This window comes from Anguilla anguilla, chromosome 16 (assembly GCF_013347855.1).
Source record: "Anguilla anguilla isolate fAngAng1 chromosome 16, fAngAng1.pri, whole genome shotgun sequence".
Lineage (NCBI taxonomy): Eukaryota > Metazoa > Chordata > Actinopteri > Anguilliformes > Anguillidae > Anguilla > Anguilla anguilla.
Genome location: NC_049216.1, coordinates 24,907,525 through 24,921,963, shown reverse-complemented (window position 1 = coordinate 24,921,963; position 14,439 = coordinate 24,907,525). Strand labels below are relative to the sequence as shown.

The following is a 14,439-nucleotide window of genomic DNA, read 5'->3' as shown; positions in this document are numbered from 1 at the left end:
AGTGGTTATCATGAGTGACTGTATAACATCTGCAGGAGTGTCAGACCGTGCTTTCACCACTAAGCTGAAGAGCCTAGCGGCAGACCGGTGTTTCCCTTCGTTATTGACATCTCACAATACAATCAGCTCAACATGGTACAGCTGCACACCAGTGCTTCTCGCTGAAGAACGGGGTGGCCTGGCTGATTTAAGCACAGAAAATATCAGCCGGCAGAAAGCCCCGTTTGCTGGAGAGAGGCTCTGTCAGTGCTGGGGCAACTCAAGGTCATGGGCGTCACTAGCCCCCGGCAGCGAACACCCTGACTGCAGGGGGCGCAGTTGGGTGGGCAGGACCAGAGGGGGGTATTTCAGGAGCGCTGGTGTTTCAGGGCTACAGAGTGCTGGAGAAGGTCAGAATTACCACCACTTCCTGCCCAGCACCCCTCACCCCTCACAAAGACCCTTTCACCCCTCACAGGAACGCTAGTTAAACCAAACTCCTGGAGAGACACTGTGTAGCTCTGCCAGCACCCCTACATCTTTTTTATTTTTTATTTTACTAGTGCAGTCATAGCGCTGTTTCAGTGTGTCCGGGTTCGTCCCTGTGATGGAGTATCAGGTCTGACGCAGGCTGTGGCGGTGGAGGGGGGGTCATTCACCTAGAGTAGTTCTGCACAGGCTGTGCGGGCGCAGTCTTGGGCTGCGGGGCGGGCTTGTTGTCGAAGCTGCGGCGGTCGAAGTAGGACAGCTGCTTCCTGTAGTACTCCTCGTCCTCGTCGGGGTCGTAGTGGTTGGCGCGCACGATGTCCTCCGCCGCTTTGGGCCTCTGGGGCTCCGGAGCTCTGAGAAGAACGAGCGCAGGAAAGGGGGAAAAAAAAAGGTCACAGGATATCCCTCCGCACGCTGACGAACACGCCAGTGTCCTCTACAGAGGACCAGAGGGCAGAACCAGAGGGAGGTGAAAACGAAGACAAGCAGAGCTGCAGATTTTGGCGGACCCGGGCCCCGTGCTGGGTTATGCGTTTGGGACACGAGCACCCCCTTCCAGCTTCACGCTAGCGCTATTTCACTGCTGACTGTACAGCTGAGGGAGCACAGTACTGCAGACCTTCTGAGCAAGCCATTACTTCAATAGGAACCGCACTGAGCCCGAAGTGTCAGCACATGACCACAGGGGGGAGCTCTGAGATTAATGTGACAAATGAAACCGAAAGGCAGGCGCTCTAAAACAGATTTGCTGATGACCTTATAATTATATAATAAACGGTTTACTTACTTAATGATTAACTAAATATATTACTGGCTTATCAGACTATTAAAGTGAACGTATGGGGTATTCATATTAAACCTCATCCTGGCTCAGCATTGCAGGTATTGTCCCTGCTCAGCACTGCAGACATCATTACCTGTAGGTGGGCTTCTCCTGGTCCAGGTGACTGAGAGAGTTGGCTTTGGGGACAGGGCCAGGGGCAATGACAGGTTTGGGTGGCAATTCCACTGTCTGAAGGGGGGGAATAAAATATCAGACTTAAAGAGCAACCTCACTTGAATAACCAGACTGAACAGTTAGGGTAGGATCAGTTTGTAGAGATATTTAAGTGCACGCAGATACCCACCCTGAGAACTGCAGGGTCTGCTCCCTCTTTGCTCCGCTCCCCAGGCACAGAGCGCTTGTTCTCAAACATCTTGACTCTGGTGAGCACAGACTGAGGCCTCATGGCCGGGTCGTCCTCCGGCTCCTCGCTGGAGGGCGGGGGGAGGGGTTTGGGAGGCGCGCCGACCGCAGGCTCCCCGGGGGAGGTGAGGACCTCCGGTTTGGGAGGGGGCAAGGGGGCGTCCGAGTTCAGGGCGGGCTCAAACTGGCCCGGCTTGTAGCCGCGGTTGGGGGGCCCCGGGTTGTAGGGCGGCCGCGGGGCGGGGTCCCCGTAGTACTGCTTGGGGGGCTCCGGGGAGCGGGAGGCGGGCGGGGGGAAGGAGTGCGCCTCGGGCTCGTAGCGGGGGCGCGCGTCGTACCCCGCCGAGGGAGGGGGCGGGAGCTCCTCGTAGCGCGCGGGCGCGGGCGCGGGCGCCGGCTTGCCGTAGCTCTTGGGCGGGGGGGGCTCGTAGCGCGGCCGCCCGTCGTAGCCCGCGGGGGCCTCGTCGTAGCGCGGCTGCGGGGGGCTGTACTCGCGCTCCGCCCCGCCCTCGTACGCCAGCCGCGGCTCGTAGCCCGCCGGGTGCTGGTTCTCGTAGGGCTGGCGGGGCGGCTGGTAGCCCGGCGGCTGCGGCGAGGGCTGCTGACCGTAGGGCGCCCACTGCTGGTCGTACTGAGGCACGCGGTTCTCATAGTGCAGGTGCGGGTCGAAGCCCTGGGGCTTGGGCTCCAGGTAGTTGCCGCCCCCGTCGTAGCGGTAGGCGGGCTGCTCGTAGTCCCTGTATGGCTGTTCGCTGGGGTACGCGGGCTGGGGCTCGTAGCTCAGCGGCGGGCCCACCGCCGGCGGCTGCTGGGGCTTCACTCCGTGCGGCCGCGCCGGGTCCTCCAGGCCGTACGGGTCCTTCTGGTACATCTGGGACGACAGCACCACAGAGCAAGAAAGTCACAGTCTGACACGGCAAGCAGGCTCTGGAGCGGCACGGCACATCGCACAACGGCAGCACTCAACAAACAGTGTTAAGACAAACGACTGTTAGAGTCCAGCGCTGAACGTTTAGGGAGAAAAGAGCTGGACAGACACCTGGAAAAGAGGTCACTAGGCAGCACGTTATTTCTCAGTTAGATCAAACAGAAAGCATATTATTATTATTATTATTATTATTATTATTAAAACAGACACAAAGCAGCCAAAGAACCTGCTGCTACAGTCCAATAAAAGACCAGTAACACGCATCACTGTGCAATTATTCAAACACGTACCGCGTCTGATACATTATACCAGCTTTACAGACCTGATGTTTGATAAGTAGCCTTCCAGCAGTGAACAGACGAAGCCATTCACTTCCTTTAGCCACTAATTCTGACTGAATCAGCACCGACATCCCATAAATGGAGCCGCTAATTCAACGGGCTACGTTTCAAAAATCAGGACAGGAAGCTAAACGTGCAACTTTCCCAGTCAATCAAACGGAAGGATCCATTCAGTCCGCGGATTACCGCCACTACGACTACGACAACCACTACAGCTACTGCCGTTACTACCAAACATGACAAAATAAAGAGAAATAAACCCAAAACTCTGGAGCCATGCAAAAGTAGGAAGCAAGAGTGAGAGCTTCTCAGGGTCCTTCTCTTCCTCTCTCTCTCTGGTGTTATTCCACAGAGCCCAGTCTGGTTAGCGTGAGCTGATTCTCTCTCTCTCTCTCTCTCTCTCTCTCAGTGCCTTGAGAAGCAGACAGTGGACACAGCGTTCATGCAGGAGGCCAGTGGGAAGCGTGAGGGGCGAGAGACAGGCAGGGGGGGCCGGCCGGGCGGGGCCCGGGGCCGGGGTTTCCAGACGTGGGGCGGCAGCGGTACCTTTGGCTCTGAATCGGGCGGTCCGGATTGGTGGGGGTCATGTGTCAGGGGCGGGGCTAGCTCAGGGGTGGGTCTCCTAAGCGAGTCAGCCTGCGGGCTGGGGTCACCCTGGGGAGCTGCGGGAGCCTCCTCAGGGGTCTTATCAGGTACGAGTACCGAGTCGACAGCAGGGGGCGCTGTCTCGGCCGGCGGCTCGGCCTGCTGTGGGACGCTAGGCGCGGCGGCGGCGGCGGCAGCCTCTGCTGTCTGTGAAGCAGTGGTCAGAAACGTTTAACACAAGCGCTGCAGCGGTGCAACCGCACTAAAGCACCTCCTCCTGCTCTTCCTCATCACCCTCTTCCTCATTGTTCAAATCGCTAGAACTGCACTGAAGCGGAAACTCACGGTACTTGATTTGGGCTTAGAAAAAAGAATCAATGTGTTGGGAGATGGTATGTAAGAATCTGCAGTTTTTTTCCTTAGTTGCTTATTTTGATTTAGCCCTAAAACATTTTTTTTCTTTTCTTGTCAAACCAAAAATAATAGTGTGAAAAATGTTGCATAAATATATTACCAGTAATGTCATCTAAATGGCTGTTGCAATCAGCAGCTTACACAGTGTGGCAAGACATCAGTCTGAATTCACATGACATCCACTAGGGGGCGATCACAAGGGTGGATACAATTTCAAACAACTGACAGAAACAAAGCTTTCCCCCAATAACAACAGTGACATCAACATCAGAAACACAAAATACAAGTCATTGCTACTGTGCACAATGCACAGCAAATTCTAAAAAAATAAACATATTGATACATGTGTTGGGAGCACACGCACGCACACACGTGCACGCACACAAGCACCTGCATGCACTCACACACACACTCACATACACACGTGCACGCACACAAGCACCTGCATGCACTCACACACACACTCACATACACACGTGCACGCACACAAGCACCTGCATGCACTCACACACACACACTCACATACACACGTGCACGCACACAAGCACCTGCATGCACTCACACACACACACACTCACATACACACGTGCAAGCACACAAGCACCTGCATGCACTCACACACACACTCACATACACACGTGCACGCACACAAGCACCTGCATGCACTCACACGTGCATTCGCACGTGCACACACTCATACACACACACACACACACACACGTGCATGCACGCACACACGCATGCACAGACACTCACAATTGCACGCACGGACACACAAATAGACACACGTGCACACACACGGACACTCACTCACACACGTGCACGCACACATGCACGGACACTCACTCACACACGTGCACACACACACACTCACACACATACACACGGACACTCACTCACACACATGCACACACACACACACTCACTCACACACGTGCACACAGACACGGACACTCACTCACACACGTGCACACACACACACACACACACACACACACACACACACACACACACGCACATGCACAGACACTCACTCACACACGTGCATGCACACACAGCTCCAAGCTGCAAGGCAGGCGGCTCAGAGACACATTACCTGCTGGGGCGCAGGGGCCTTGAACCCGGCCGGGTCTATCCGGTTGAGGTGATCGGGCTGCGCGTTGTGGGGGTACCCGGCGTACCCCGGGGGGTCCTGGATGACGGGCGGGTCTTCGCGCACGGGCTCGGAGGAGCGGGTGATGGCGGGCTCCGTGGGGAGGCCCACCTCGTCGTTGAGCGTCTCGTCCAGCTCCTGGTCTGTGTAGGCTCCGCCCTCCGTGTCCGTGTCCTCGTAGTCGGACGTGTGGCGGCTGTCCGTGCTGTACATGGAGTACTCGCTGCCCGGCGCCGACAGGTAGGACAGCCGGTCGTCATGCAGGTCCAGGTCGTCGTCGGGGGCACCGTCCGCCTGAGAGGTTAGCAGTAAGATTAGGGATCGCACGGTGGTGGGAGGCGGGGGAACTGATCGTACATCAGTGCTACTCTGAAACGCCATGACTACAGGCCCTGGTGCTGTGCAGCTGTGCCACATCTGATAAAATGTGACAGTTGCTGGGATGAAGCTACAGTCCAGACAGGGCACAACATAATCATCTTGCTCAACAGACACGACCACTTCTGTTCCATTTGCATTATAACAACAAAAAAACCTGGGCGAACTGACATCCCTTCCACCTGCTGATTCTCATAACGAAGCCCAACTAAAATTAAGACGTCTTGTGCTCGCTGGCTCGGCAGATTTGCGACTTTGCATCACTGACAAATATGTTAATAAACAGATGAGCAGAAGGTTCTGACTGACCTTTCCCTCGGAGACCCACACCAGCTGGTTCTGCTGCTGCTGAATGGTGTCTTTCAGCGCTCCGTACCAGCCATCGTTCATGTTGTTCATGTTGATGGTGGCTGGGGGGAGGAAGGGGGGGGGGGGGAGACAGGAACTCTCTCAGGAAACAGGACGAAACAAACAGCCTGCCTAACACTCCGGGCCTGTCGCAGGGCTATCACGGGCCGCTGCTTTCACCCAAAAATGAAATTAAGGTATGATTCCACTAGCCCAGAGTAGCACCAGTCCATACAGATAGTTCTTTGTTGAAACGGTGCACAAATTAAGCTCTGTGGATGTCTGTGAGTAACCACAGGAAGAGATGGCGCTTCACACTGTCAAATGTAAATATCTGGCACTTTGAGGCCACAGGAAGATGGGCCCGCACGGTGTGTTCTAGCAGCTATTACGTAGAAAACTCATCACATTTCTGCAGAACCATCTGGATGGACAGATACTACTCCAGGTAAGTGGAAACATACAGTACCTTCATTTTATTTTTGGGTGAACGGCCTCTACGTTCTGGTTTTATTCTGCATGCTGCTGCCCACTGCTGTCTAAGCTGTTTCAGCCGGTGCAGGCTATGCAGAGGTCTGCTGTTTGGAGCCTAAGTCTCAGCAGTACAATAATTCTAAGGGATTATCAAAACATAAACTTGTACCAAAAAACATTATAGAAGCTTAGGCCCAGAGATACTGTACAGATCCAGTGGCAGTTATTGTCCATATGACATCATATAACACAGATGCATCTAGGCCAGGAGACAGGTGGAGCACAGGTGGAGGTCCGCATGTATATGCAGAGCTGCCCTGCACACACAGACAGATCTCCAATCATTTTACATGAGAGCCAAAAAAAAAGAAGCAATATCAAGGTCCGTGTTAAAAATAAATATCTGCTCAATATCTGTGCCTATGTTGACTGCGGACGTGCAGCAGTCCCGCGAGCTGAGGAGGCCGGCCGTGTGCTGCCCCCGCCTCCTCCATGCTGGCGGACGCTAAATAACGAGCCGCGTGACAAACTTCACACTGGAGCAGAGGCATGCTGGGAATGTGCAGTATCGCCTTCCTCCCTGGACAGCTGGACTGTCTCACCGGAGGAGAGTGAGACGTGGGTACAAGCACACACACACGCACGCACGCACGCACACACACGCGCACGCACACGCACACGCACACGCACACGCACACACACACACACACACACACACACACACACACACACGCACACACACACACACACACACACGCACGCACGCACGCACGCACACACAAAGCACACAAACATACGCCCGCATACACATGCGCACGCACACACACACGTACGCACGCACACACACACACACGCACACGCACGCACGCACGCACGCGGCACACAAACATACGCCCGCATACACATGCGCACGCACGCACGCATGCACGCACACACACACAGACACACAGACAGACACGCACACAACCTTTAAGCACTCTCCCTGACCTCATAACACACAGACCCACTGGCGCACCCCTCCCCTCTGTGCGGTGTACTCACTGGTGAAGAGGTGGTGGTTGTTCTTCCTCAGTTTGAGGGCTCTCTCGTACAGCTTCCTGGCGCTCTTCCTGGACTCGGGGCAAAGCCGGGTCCTCATGTTCTTCACCCCCTGCTTGCTGTCGGGGTTGAGGAACACCACGATGGGGTACCACTGGGCGTAGTTCAGCCGGTCCACTGCGTTGGGCGTGATGTCCAGCACCGCGTGCTTATCCTGCAGAAAATCGATACCCACAAGCGGACCGCCATTACCACTTCCACACCACCGCCGGTTTAATTAACACAAGTGGAGAGATAAATATGAGCTGGGACAGCATCGGCCCTGTGTGTGGAGATGCGCAGCAGAGTGTGTGTGCGTGTACGTGTCTGTGTGTATGCATGTGTGCATGTGTATATGTGTGCATGTGTGTATGTGTGCATGTGTGCATGTGTGCATGTGTGCATGTGTGCGTGTGTGCGTGTGTGCGTGTGTGCGTGTGCGTGTGCGTGCGTGTACGTGTCTGTGCATGTACGTGTGTGTGTGTGTGTGTGTGTGTGTGCATGTGTGCGCGTACGTGCATGTGTATATGTGTGCATGAGTGCGTGTGTGAGTGTGTGCGTGAGTGTACGTGTCTGTGCATGTACGTGTGTGCGTGTGTGTGTGCGTGTACGTGTGTGTGTGTGTGTGTGTGCGCGCGCGCGTGCACATTTGCAGGATCCAAGCGTACTCACCCGGTCGATAATCTGCTTGATAGTGTGGAGGCGGATGATTCCGGAGCTCCGCTGGTCTGTCCCAGCATCTCTGGGTTCGCTTTCTGCAGGAACAAGGGAAAGGGGCTCAGGAACTGGCACTGATCAGTGTTCACCACATCAGCACACACAGCAGACAAAGCACTGCACACCCGGTTGGTTTGGTTACACATTAAATTCAGTATAATAGCAGGGTATTAAAATGATTGCCGTGTTTCAGAGAGGGTGTAAATTGGGTGTGAAGATGGATGTATTCAGTATGACGACTGCATGTTTCACCCCATGACTGCTTGCATCATTGGGACAAAATTGCGACGTATACTCTATACTTTTCATGGCTCAATAATAAATATATTAATATTAATGTTGTGGGGGCATAATTTGTCATAAAATGCCCCACCAGACAGGAGGAAGCAGCATTTTCCTGTCTGACTCTGAGAAGCGTGTAATTATACCCCCCCTCCCCCCCGGCTCTGTCTGAAAACCATATAATTATTAACCCCCCCACTCCCACTCCCTACTAAACAAAAAAAACAAAAAGAAAACCCTCTCATGATACGTTCAAAAGAAAGCCCCGTTCTGTGCACCCACCCCCCCCCCCAAGTGGCGGGACGCGATAACAGCTGCTGGCACGCTTCTGGAAAAGGGATATCGGAGGATCTGATTAAGCCAGCCGCTCTAACCATCTCAAACCGCCACTGAAATATATCCGCTAGGAAAGCGGTCTCTAATCTACAGCTTAACACTACTGCGCTATTTAACCACAAAATCAAGCCTGACCTACAGTTCGACTGCAGCTGCATTCTACAGGCTAAGGGAAGCAGAAGAGGACACGCCCAATCACCAACCAGGGTTTTCCCCACATATAGTCACCTAATGGTGCAAGCGCAAATGGGTTTCTACGGGACAGCTGCCTAACAAACACTTGCTACTATCATTTACTAAAGCCTGTCCTAAATGACATACTTCGCACTCCTTTGTGATGTGGTGTTTCTGTAAGCAAACACAATGACATAAGGGATGTAATCGCATACAAGTCCAAAGAAGGAATCATTTTACCTGTGAGAGTACATCAGGATAATGAGAATTCAATACTCTGCAGGTGGTGAAATGCCCAAGCACTGCCTAAGAAACTATCACTTAAAGCACTTCAATCAGACAGATTCATTTTCTTACTGTGCTCTCAAATATCAAAAACATGCAATGGCTCTGGCCAAATGCGAAAGCTATAGCTTCTTGCGCTATAGTTCTAGCCATGGGTGAGGATTATAACTGTGTGCCATCACTCTAGCTGTGTGTGATGGTGCAGGTATTTTGTGAGGATTCAGTGAAGTGCGTGAAGGCCCTGGCCATGTGTGAAGGTCCTGCCCATGTGTGACCAGTTCTGCTCATGTGTGGTTATGGAAGTTGGCGGTTGGGGACACTTACTCGCTAACTCAAACAGGTCAGGCTCTTCTCTGGCCACCTTCTCCCGTGCCACGTCAGCAATGGGTCCGAATATGACCACCGGCCTCAGGAACCCCGCTGATCAAGGAAACGGTACATCCTTCAGTTTACTGTTCCCACTCAAATATACGCGCACACACACACGCATGCATGCATGTATGCACTCTGCATAATCATAAAACACATTCATTTCCATACAACAGAAGCACAGCAGACTAAAGGGATTAATTTCTGTTAAAATGGTATTTTTGAATATTCTATGGTTCTAAGATCAAATAATTTTATTATTAATTTGAATAATGACTGGCTGCAAAAAGATGAGCATTCATTCACCCCTCTGGAGAGGATTATATGAATATCAGTGTTTTTCAGATTTTTGATTCTTAGGTTCTCCTTAATTAACACTGATGAAAAAGAATAAGGCTTTTATCCTTTTTGTTAATGTTAAAACTCAAACGCTGATCGGAAAGCGGTCTCCATGCTGAAACCCAGAGCCAGCCGGTCCGGTACCTTCTCTCAGCACCACCCTCTCGTAGGCGGGGAACTTGGTCTGGACGGGCTGGGCCGACAGGTCCTCCCGGCTCTTCCTCAGGTTCCTCTTGGAGCTGCGCAGGCCGCGGAACCTCCAGAAGTCGGCGCGGTCGCCCCCGGCCGTTTTGGGCAGGGTGTACTGCACGCTGGACAGCTGCTCCGCTCTGCGGGGGGGGGAGGAGACGGAGCTCGATCCAATTTGGAAAAACGAATCAAACGCGCAGCCTGCAGGAGTCGCCGCACCGGATTTCATTTTTAAAATATCCCTTTCCGCTCCGTGTCTTTATTACTTCTCAAATAACGTCCTCTGGTGTTTGCCGAGCCATCGAGGGGAGATGGGCTTTTAATGAAAACTGAGGAAAGAATGCAGGGTGCCCAGGGAGTAATCTCATCACATTTCACGCATTAGAGCCTTTTTACCCCGCATTTCAACATGCCACAGAGAAAACTATTATCAGGTAATTGCAGAAGATAATACTCGGCACGGCTAATGTTCGCGCTGTGGCCGCGGTGCTATGGGGGCCGGCCTGTAAGAGCGGTGCGGTGCGGTGCGGCGTGTGCGGTAACTTCAGGAGGAGCCACGCGGCACATCGGATACGGGGTATGTCACGCGCTCCGGTTTGTGCCAGAACCGAGTTCGTCGCTGTGTCTGGCTCCACATGCCAGCTTTGTGATAACATGACTGAGCACGCTCAAACAGCCCGCAGACAGAACACGACTGTCTGAGCCTGACTTGAGTTTTGTTCCTAGTTTTTTTAATTTATACATCAACGTCATTCATATTCGACCCCTGAGGATATGCAAGCGTTCTGCCAAGGAAACAAATGTCACGGATACGCCATCAAGCTCAGTGACTGATTGCAGAACAGACTCATGGAGAACAACCAAGCTCCGATCTCCAGGGCTTCAGCAAACATAAAGATGATTCAACGCACCGCCCACGGGCGGGCAGCTAAAGACACATGGTGTGACAGCGGGAGGTCTGGCCCCTCCCCCTCCGAGGGAGGGCCTGGAACCAGGAATGGAGTGGGTGGGGGGAGGGGGGACCTGCACCTGTTTTTGTTGGGAATGATTCCCCTCTCCACCTCCTGGTGGTTCTTGCCAATGCGGATGGCCAGCCAGGAGCCCAGCTTGCCGTTGTAGAGGGTGTCCACCACGCGGAACACCTCGCCCTTGTTGAAGCTCAGGCCGTAGGGCGACTCCTTCTCGTACTCGAAGTGGGTCCTGATGTAGAACGAGTCGCCCACGTCCGACTCCACAATCCGCCGGTACACTGCGAAGTGCAGAAGACAGGCAGGGTTATCACAATGGGGAAGAGCAGGGGACCTATTCTTTTTGTTCTATCCCCCTCCCATTTAGAAGAAACTATCATAAGCTTCCATCACACTTGATATGCAAAGTGAGTTGTAGTTAAAGTAGTATCATGTTTCATGCCTTTACAAAGGGTCTGTAGTAGGACTGTGTCTTCGTGCCCATGGCATTTACAGATAAACAATTACCTGCACTGCTTTGAAGGTCATTCCACAGTGCTAAGGAAGCCTACAGATGCTAATGTGCACACAAGCTCACACACTCCACTGCATTCCTCCAGGAACCCAGGTAATTAAGGGTGAGCCATGGAGCAAGCCCCAGCCCTCTCGAATCCATCTAAGGTATGTTAGTTACGAAGCAGCAGATCCACCCTTTCCCTCTAGAAACTCACCATCCTTCTTCTTCTGGGCCAGGATGGTGACTTCTTCACCTTTAGGAAGATCAAGGAGGAACAGCACCGCCTCTTCTCGAATTATATTTGCAAAGTCTACGTTGTTTACCTAGAAGGGGAGGAGAGAGAACACGGAACACTGACTCTCCAGGCCATATTGTTTCACCACATCCCTCCCCCCAGCCCTGCTGACCAAAGCACAATAACCCTGTTTATTTTCGCTCGGCTCTGAGCGCCATTTAAGCCGTAAACACGTGAACGGAGTCGGAGGGGAAGCTAGCAGAGCCGCATCTGCCCCCCCCCCCCCGGCGGCGGCTGAAAAGCGCGGAAAACAAGGGGCGCGCTGTGCCGCCTCTGGCAGCTCCTGAGAGGAGAGGTCCGGATGGGGAGACAATGCCCCGGAAGCACGGCCATCTTGGAGCTTTGAGGACTGTTTGGAAAGCGGGAGGCTTTCAAGGCTTTGAAAAGCACGCTTTCACACACACCACCAAAGTACGTTTGCAAAAAAAATGAGAAGTAACACAAAGCATTGTGTGCTTTCATGCCACCAGTACACGTGAAAATGGAATTTCCCTTCACTTGGACAAACTCACAATTGCACAATAGCACTATAAAACACTATTTCACTGGGGAGTAACTTGTATTAAGTAATGACTCATTCGTTGTTCAACTGTACATAAATGACTGCAATGAACAGCAAACAACTGAATATTGCCTCCCTCAGAGAAAATCTCCAGTTTTTTATACTGTAGGTTTTGTCAGACCAGACTGGGTGGCATAGCCTTTCCAATTGCACATACACATCCCACCTAAACATGGATCGCTACCATTAATGGCCAGCTATAAGAACATATGTTTTGAAGATCAAGACCCTGTCAATTGTGGATTCCAGACATGAAAGTGTTGTGGCAGTTATCTCCAGTTTAATGGGAAAGACTGACTCAGTGTTGTGGCAGTTATCTCCAGTTTAATGGGAAAGACTGACTCAGTGTTGTGGCAGTTATCTCCAGTTTAATGGGAAAGACTGACTCAGTGTTGTGGCAGTTATCTCCAGTTTAATGGGAAAGACTGACTCAGTGTTGTGGCAGTTATCTCCAGTTTAATGGGAAAGACTGACTCAGTGTTGTGGCAGTTATCTCCAGTTTAATGGGAAAGACTGACTCAGTGTTGTGGCAGTTATCTCCAGTTTAATGGGAAAGACTGACTCAGTGTTGTGGCAGTTATCTCCAGTTTAATGGGAAAGACTGACTCAGTGTTGTGGCAGTTATCTCCAGTTTAATGGGAAAGACTGACTCAGTGTTGTGGCAGTTATCTCCAGTTTAATGGGAAAGACTGACTCAGTGTTGTGGCAGTTATCTCCAGTTTAATGGGAAAGACTGACTCAGTGTTGTGGCAGTTATCTCCAGTTTAATGGGAAAGACTGACTCAGTGTTGTGCGGGAGCCCGTGTCCCTGGAGCTTTACCCTGAGAATCTGGTCTCCCTCCTCCAGGCCCTCCTTGGCAGCAGGGCTGTCCTCCAGCACGCCCGCCACAAAGATGCCCACGTCGTTCCCGCCCGCCAGACGCAGCCCCACGCTCTCCCCCTTCTTAAACTTCACCAGCTTCATGCTCGGCCTAGAACAGAGGCAAGTGGTAAAGGCAGCGCCCACACACACAACCCCATGCACACAAACCCACACAAAAACACACACACAGACACACACACACGTTAGCGACTTGCCCTTCGGTGCATAAGAATACCAGGATGAGTGACTGCAAGCTTGTCATTTAGTCAGGGGTAAAGGTAAGAGGAGGCGGGTACCTGAGAATGCCATCATCATGGGCAGCAGCAGGCACAGGGGCATCAGTGGGGCTGACGGGCAGGTCCACATCTGGCTGGCCAGGTTGAGCGTACACTGGCTTGGGTTCTGAGGGCACACACGCACACACACACACACACACACTCCAGTCACATGGGTACAGTGACTGACACAGATAGGACTTGCATAGAGGGAAATGATTCAAAGACACACGCTCATAAATAATCTAGCTTGTCACCAGGGTAAAGACACATACGACCAAGCAGAGAAACATAACCGAGACATACATGCACCCACCCCCTACCCCCTACCCCCCCACCCCCACCCCCACCCCCACCTATCAACACACAGACACCAGATCCCAGACAGGACAACTGCACCAGTGCTAAGCTAGCCATGGTTTCTGTTCAGTTTACTTCACACTAACTGTGATTGTTAGCGAAACTCATTTAAATTCCCCACTTTTATATCTAAATGAACACAAATTTAGAGCTTAATCCACAAGTTGAAGAGCTTCGACCAACTGCTTAACAAGTTGAAGATAAGCAGCAGCATGGAATAATGAGGAACAAAAGCAAAAACAATGAAGATGGGCTATGCAGAAAGTGAATTATGCGCATGGTGAACAAGGAAATAAATCTGGCTTGTGGTTCCACAGATGTTCACATTTATTTTGACAGGAAGGAAGTATGTTGTTTTAAATAAAGCACGGTTCCTTCGTCCCACAGTTCATCTCTGTTGCCGTTTTTCTGGGGCGACAGACCGGCGTAGAGGCATAAACTGATTTAGGCTTCCACTCGATTTACTGTCACTTTCACCGCGGGGTAAATATTACTTAGAAAGAACAGACATAATGAGAACAGAACAACACAGCATGTGAAAGGAGCAAGCCTGCTGTCCACAGGAATGCTTGGGGGGG

At 52.2% G+C, this 14,439-nt stretch overlaps 1 protein-coding gene across 15 annotated transcripts in view; it reads right to left on the bottom strand.

Moving 5' to 3' along the window:
- The window catches only part of LOC118215021 (tight junction protein ZO-1-like), a 116,527-nt gene that overhangs the window by 8,316 nt on the left and 93,772 nt on the right, over positions 1-14,439 (bottom strand). For 14 of the 15 annotated variants that reach the window (XM_035395373.1, XM_035395378.1, XM_035395382.1 and 11 more), the window contains 14 exons: positions 13,523-13,628; positions 13,185-13,335; positions 11,722-11,830; positions 11,073-11,292; positions 9,999-10,183; positions 9,471-9,566; positions 8,025-8,107; positions 7,317-7,527; positions 5,763-5,863; positions 5,019-5,369; positions 3,470-3,715; positions 1,596-2,525; positions 1,386-1,480; positions 639-821 (listed from right to left, as the gene is read on the bottom strand). In XM_035395373.1, coding sequence (XP_035251264.1) covers positions 639-821; positions 1,386-1,480; positions 1,596-2,525; positions 3,470-3,715; positions 5,019-5,369; positions 5,763-5,863; positions 7,317-7,527; positions 8,025-8,107; positions 9,471-9,566; positions 9,999-10,183; positions 11,073-11,292; positions 11,722-11,830; positions 13,185-13,335; positions 13,523-13,628 — 3,067 coding nt within the window. The remainder of the gene's footprint in view (positions 1-638; positions 822-1,385; positions 1,481-1,595; positions 2,526-3,469; positions 3,716-5,018; positions 5,370-5,762; positions 5,864-7,316; positions 7,528-8,024; positions 8,108-9,470; positions 9,567-9,998; positions 10,184-11,072; positions 11,293-11,721; positions 11,831-13,184; positions 13,336-13,522; positions 13,629-14,439) is intronic. The other variant, XM_035395383.1, reaches the window with a different exon arrangement.